Below are 7,121 nucleotides of genomic sequence, written 5' to 3'. Positions count from 1 at the left end.
ATCCTGAATACTATCCCTTAATATACCTTCCAGTAGTTTCCCCTCTATTGATGTCAGGTCTATAATTCCCTGGTTGTGATCTCATCCCCTTTTTAAACAACATCAATCCCTTGGTACTGAGCCTGATGAGATTGAATTTATGAAAATTAAGAATAGTGGTATAGCTATTTCTGACCTTATCTCCATAAGAACCCATGGGTGTATGCCATCTGGACCTGGAGCTTTATTTATCTTAATATTTTTCAGTCGCCTTTGGACTTCTTCCTCTGTCAACCAAGTATTAATTAATGGTACGGTTTCATTTACATTTTTATGTATTATTCCTATCATTTGTTCCTCTCTAGTAAATACTGAAGAAAAGAAAGTGTTTAATATCTCTGCTTTTTCCTTAGTGTCATTTATCAATTCACCCATCTCAGTTCTTAGGGATCCTATATTATCTTTTTTAATTCTTTTGCCATTTATTTACTTAAAAGACTTTTTGGGGTTTATCTTACTTTCTATTGCAACTTGTTTTTTCATTTTCTAATTTAGCCAATCTAATTTCCTTTTTGCATGTTTTATTACATTCCTTGTACCTACAGAAGGACTCCTCAGACCCTTCAGACTTAACAATTTAAATGCACGCTTCTTCCTTTGCATCTCTTCCCCTACTTTTTAATTTAGCTACATTGGTTTAGACTTCATCATGATCATCATCAGCTATTTATATAGCGCTACTAATTCTGCAGCGCTGTACAGACTTAATTCTTTTACATTTATTTCCCATATGAATGAACTTATACGTGTATGTTTCCAGCAACATTTTAAAGCCCACTTTCGTATTTTTTCCTTCAAAAACCATGTCCCAGTCTATGCACTTTATAGACTCCTTTAGCATATTAAAATTTGCCTTTCTAAAGTCTACAGTCCTAGTTGATCCTTTATACCGTTGCTTCTGGAAACTATTTTCAAATGAGACCATATTGTGATCACTGCTTCCAAAGTGTTCCCTGACTTGAATATTTGATATTACGTCTACATTATTTATTATTACTAGGTCCAGTATAGTCCGGTTCCTAGTTGGTTCCTCTACAAATTGGGGCATATAATGGTCTTTTAGCGTGCATGGCTTATCCTCCTTATATTTAAAAAAAAGTCTTGAGAGTGAGTGGACATCTCGGCTGTCGTTATTGCATGTTGGATGTTTGGGTATATTTTTATTGCAATGAAATAACATGCACCTGACATGTGTCCCATTGAATGTAACTATATAAATAAATAAATGATGACGATGATGACAATGATGATGATGAAAGCAGCATCTTCATGGATGTGTAATGTTCGAGCAGGAAGATAAGTGCTCTGTAGCTCTGGGCACCGGTGGACTTAGTCCGTCCATAACTCACAACAGAGCTCGGTGAAACAACTTCCTGACATAGACCTATGGATGGCGGGTAATGCACTTGACTTGCATGGAAATAAGATAACGTGTGAGCTGACACCATTATTCTGGTAAAAGGAGGGTTATTGGTAATGAGGAGTACCCAACTCATTTAACTTACGAAGCCCAGAGAATATGATTAGGTAATAAGAATTACAACTATTACACATAATAAGAGGAATAGAACTGTGCAGCTTATCTGCAGGGAAAAATAGAAGTGTCTTTTTTAACACATCTTGTGTCTCTGTTTGTACTGCTGGGAATACTACAGCACAGTTATATTATGTCAGTAATATATTATAAATTGTTTACACTATCATGTACGCAAGAAAAAATCTCTGTGTTCTGTTTAGTTTCTAAATTCTTCCTGTAACTTCATGTTGTAATGGCAAATAAATATTAATTACTTGATGTTTTCCAGCTGGATACAATGCGCAGGAAGATTCTTTCCAAAACTAGTGAGTGAAGCCTATAAAACATGTTGTACTGTGAGACATTGTATCAGTCAGAGACACAAGTCATTCATCCAACATGGAGAAGTCTCTGACAATGTGCTTAGTACTGGGAGCGATAGCAGTCGCTGCTAGTGTGTCTGTACCCATGATGCAATGGACTGAAGATGACATCTCTGACTACTACAACAAAGTTTCTGGAGAAAATGCTGTCTATAGGCTTTTTGGGAATAATTCTGAATATATAATGGTAAGTGACTAATTTTCAATATTTACATCTTATCTTTTCCCCTCGAAACACCAGTCATTCATGAAACATTTGGAGGGTTATATTTTATTGCTTTTTGTATATGCATCTGACATCCTCTATTTTTACTATTTGTAGGATGAAGCCTCTCGTTACCACCAGTTTCAATTCACTATAAAAGAAACTTTGTGTCAGAAGCCAAACAGTAGAATTACAGATGAATGTGGATTCACAGAAAACGGTGTAAGTCCTGAAACACAATTTTCCTGAGTCATTAAGGCAAAAAAAGAGTACGTTTTCTCCTGGACAAATCATGGGCCTGATTCATTAAGGATCTTAAATGAAGAGGATCCTTATTTCATTCTCCTGGACAAAACCATGTTACAATGCAAGGGGTGCAAATTAGTTTTCTGTTTTGCACATAAGTTAAATGCTGACTGTTTTTTCATGTAGCACACAAATATCAACTTTAAATTTCAGTGTACAAATAAGCTATCAAGTATTTGTGTGCTACATGAAAAAACAGTCAGTATTTAACTTATGTGCAAAACAAAATACTAATTTGCACCCCTTGCATTGTAACATGGTTTTGTCCAGAGGACTGAAATAAGAATTCTCTTCATTTAAGATCCTTAATGAATCAGGCCCCATGTTACAATGCATGGGGTGCAAATTAGTTTATTTTTTTGTATATAAGGAAAATACTGGCTGTTTGTTTCATGTAGCACACAAATACATGATAGCTTTATTCTCACACTGAAATATAAAGTTGATCTAGGACATACCCTACCTCAACTATAAATCTGTCCCCACATTTTAAATCTACCTCCACCTCCAATGCGACATGGTTTTGCCCAGGTGCAAAGTTACTCATTTTTTATGCTTAATGACTCAGGCCCAATGTATATATGTAAATATACATGTATGTATATCAGGGTATACATTAAAGTTATGTAAGTTGTTTAGACTACACAGACAGATGAAGGAGAGAAATGGAGGCGCAGTCAGCACCTCTAGCTCCTGACAAGAGGCAAATCTTATGCCCCCAAATATTGTATTTATCCATGAATTCTGCATTAAAGTGATGGGAATAGTCCTATGAGCATACTGAGTAGTGTCACTATATGTATCAATAGATAGACAGACACAAACAGTTATGTATATTATTATGTATATGGGAAGTGAACCTGTGTGGGCGATCATCTTCCAAACATCCCCCCCCCCTCAACCAGTGCCTCAAATCTTTTCCTTGCTGCTTGGGGTGAGTGGCTGGATTGACCCATAGGTGGCCAACGTAATTCATTTTGCTTCTGTCCGGATAAGAAAATGGTGGAGATCAGGGCTGATGGGAGGGTAGCAGTCACTATGAATACAAACAAAACTTTCTAATTTGATAGATATTTTGTTGTTATCCCATGAATCCATTTAGTAATTATATCCTGGCTAACAATGGATTATTTCCTATTATTCCAGGTGGTTAAATCCTGCACAGCCTCTTTCTTTGTTGAGGAGGATCGAGATATCGTTGTGGTTACATGTCACAACGTTCCTCTAGATGTAAGTGACTTCAATTCTTTATTGTTTATTTAGTTATTAATAGACATTACTTACCGGAGTGAACGCTGTGTCTCACTGAGATTTGTTCAAATGTTCTAAGTCTTGAATCTGTTATACTCTTGGCAAAAATTAATATCTCCGGATTAAGTAGTCCATCAACCTTTATCTTCTGTGATAGTTGCAGGAGACTCTTTGACAGAGCTGCTCCGCACTGTTCTATCTTCTTCACGTACTCCTGAGTCTCCTTTCCCTCTTGTCTCTGCCATCTCTGCATCGTTCCCTCCTTTCTACAACATTGTTTTATCTCTGTGATGTTTACATACTTTAAGATTCTTGTATTTGTATTTTGGCTTATTCTCGCTCGTGTTTCCTTTTTTCATTTACTTTTCTCTGTCTGTTTCTGGCAGCTTTTCCTTCTCTACTAGAATCTCTCCATCATCACCTCCCCACCTCAATGGTATCCCCCTCATACCCTTGCTCCCCTCCCTATGTAGTTTCTGGAACAACGGTGCCCAGAGAGCCTTCTCAGGATTTCTGTTCTGTAGAATAAAACCACAAAGCAATCAGCAATCTCATGTTATGTAACATCTGATGTTTTTGGACCAAATATTATTCTGGCTGAGCTGGTTGTCCCTTACCTCAATTTGCTCAATCACCATCACTGATGGCCGCAGCCCCATCCACTATAGAAACAATTTAGTGGGCACCATGAAAGAAAACGCACACATGGAGACAGAGCACAAATAGGAAATTACATTTTCATCTGCAGGGACTAGGCCATAGTCTGAATCTGTATGCTATTGTTCAAACACGCTATTATTGTACATTGCTTACATGACGACACCTCTTTCTCTCCCCATCACCCCTCTTCAGCCATAAGGAGTCGTAAGTGGCAAAATATCTCAGTTTTGGATAAATGCAGTTCTATACATTCACTATTTGAGCATGCACAGTGTGAAAAAATGCAAAGATAGACTAACGCAGTTTAACTCTTTCCATCACATGACATAATAACAACAGCTCTCAAATTACTGGTTCTGAAAAGAGGACTGAGCAGAATGTTGTTCATAAGAAAAATCGGAGAAAATAGTTACATTTTTCTTGAGTAAGCTCGTGGTAGTTTTAGTATTTAAGAGCGGAATATGATAGAATGGGTGCTGGGGCATGGGATGGGGCAGGGCATGGTTTGAGAGGGAGATGATGGGTGAGGGTTTGTTTTAACACGGCAGAGTTGATGGCTGGGAGTGGGTGAGGATGACATGAATGACAGATCATGACTAATTGTGGGGGTAGTGAAAATATTTGGGCGAGCGAAGGGGATGACATACCTGCTTGAGAAGGGTGAGAGGTGTGGGTCGGCTTTAACACATGAGTGTAAGGTGGCATGGGCGCTACTGCACAGCGAGGGTTGTGGTGGGTTGTGTGGTAGAAGGGGGATGTTGTTGTTTTAGTTCTTTACTTTACAAACTTGTAATCAGCTGGAAATAGTGAGGAAAAACTTAATGGAACACCAATATAGAATAGAAAAAAAACATTTATTATAAGATACTTTTCAATCTGCTGATACGTCAAGTGTTAGGTTTAAAGGAGGAGAAAAGGAATAAAATTAAAATTTACGTCCGTAGTTTTTGTAATGTGAACAAATAGCGAGAAGTTCATACATAACGGGGCTGATTGAGTCATCACAGGCCAACAGTTGCAGCTATATTCAATGTTCCTTAAGTTAGCATGTGATGAAGGAAATTGGCCTCCATCTGTAAGTCCTCAGACACTCCTCTCACCTCTACATCTCTAACTTCATTTCCCTCTTCAGTCCCTCCTACCCTCTGCTATGCCAGCATCCAGCCTCACCTCCCCACTGATTACCTCTTCTCATTCCCACTTCCTGTGTTGCCCACCAGTCTTTAAGACTTCAAATGTTGAAATTGGTCTCATTGGTCGTTGGCTGCTTTCTCAAATGATCTTATTCACTTGTACACATTTCATTAATTTAAGAAGCGCCTTTCTCTCTTTAACTATTTCCTGTTCACAGGCCTGCTCCATACTGGTATGCTCTTCCCGTTTTGTCCCCTTCCCTTCTCTGTACTACCCCCTCTCCTCTGTAAATGGCAACGAGTTTCGGTTTTTATTTATTGTGTAACTAGCAGTTGTTCTGCTGTACAATGTAACTGTCATATGCTTTGTACTATGTACGCTGTCTGTCGTTTGTTGTTGTCTGCTCTACCCGCACTGTACGGTGCTGCAGATCCTTTATTGCCTCTTATAAATAAATAATAATAATTATAATAATGCTTTTGCATATAGCACAAAAATACCGGACAGCTCTATCTTAACATTTATTTTATTTGTACATTGTATTTTAATAATTATTGATGTTTTCCTAAAGAATTTTGAAGTCATTATCACTCTCTGATTGCACAAATATTATTTGCATGAACTTATACATATATTTACAACATTTTTATATGTATTTTTATTCAGCACACAAGGGTGAGGAGATCAAAGGGTGGCGGCAGTCGCGGTGGCAGTCGTGGCGGAAGTCGTGGTGGCATCAGTCATGGAGGCGGCAGTAGTCGTGGTGGTGGCGTTAGTCGTGGTGGTGGCATTAGTCGTGGTGGTGGCAGTAGGCATGGTGGTGGCAGTAGGCATGGTGGTGGCAGTAGGCGTGGTGGTGGCATTAGTCGTGGTAGTAGCATTAGTCATGGTGGTGGCAGTAGGCATGGAGGCGGCAGTAGTCGTGGTGGTGGCAGTAGGCGTGGTGGTGGCAGTAGGCGTGGTGGTGGCATTAGTCATGGTAGTAGCAATGGCATTAGACCTACATATAGCTCTGTCCTCCAACGTTCCTGGGTCAAAGTCAATAAGGAAAAAAATGTTTAAATTTGTTATATTTTTGAGTGTGTCTTTTACATTTCTTGTACACATAATTTCATAAAATATCATTCTTCAGCAATCTGTTTTCATTACATCACTATTACTGAAGGTGAGTTACGTTTTACTCTGTCATTCAGTTACAGGACAGTACATGCACAAGAGACTCTGATATTACTCACAAAGTCAATGTCTGGCTATGAATGCATTTACAATCATGAATATATGCAAAATATTGCAAAAGTAACCTGCAAATGTTACCTTTCCCACTTCTCAATACAAAAATTGTATTCATGAAATTCTGTGTCAGCAATAATAAAATCATTTCCCAATAAATATTGTGACTGAGGATCTCTTTATTGATAGGGATTTGTGACTTTAATTTTTCTTGAATTAAAAATCCCCCAAAAAAACCAGACACCCAAACGTTTTTAATTCAGGAAAAATTAAAGTTAACTGTTAAGATAAAGACCTGTAAAAGGTGACATATTTACCCATCTATCAGTGCGCCTATCATGTATTATATTGAATGGGAGCTGCCATGATTAGTGTCAGTGGCCGTGTACCGCAACAC

At 38.2% G+C, this 7,121-nt stretch overlaps 1 protein-coding gene across 1 annotated transcript; it reads left to right on the top strand.

Moving 5' to 3' along the window:
* Positions 1-1,871: 1,871 nt before the first annotated feature.
* On the top strand, positions 1,872-6,883 carry LOC142157911 (uncharacterized). The gene is made up of 4 exons (XM_075211424.1): positions 1,872-2,125; positions 2,261-2,365; positions 3,596-3,679; positions 6,161-6,883. Exons 1-4 carry the CDS (start codon positions 1,955-1,957, stop codon positions 6,554-6,556), a joined length of 756 nt encoding a protein of 251 aa, XP_075067525.1. The 5' UTR covers positions 1,872-1,954; the 3' UTR covers positions 6,557-6,883.
* The last annotated feature ends 238 nt before the right edge of the window (positions 6,884-7,121 follow it).

Source organism: Mixophyes fleayi, chromosome 5 (genome assembly GCF_038048845.1).
Source record: "Mixophyes fleayi isolate aMixFle1 chromosome 5, aMixFle1.hap1, whole genome shotgun sequence".
Classification (NCBI taxonomy): domain Eukaryota; kingdom Metazoa; phylum Chordata; class Amphibia; order Anura; family Limnodynastidae; genus Mixophyes; species Mixophyes fleayi.
The sequence above is the reverse complement of the archived record's forward strand: the minus strand, read 5'-3'. Positions and strand labels throughout refer to the sequence as shown.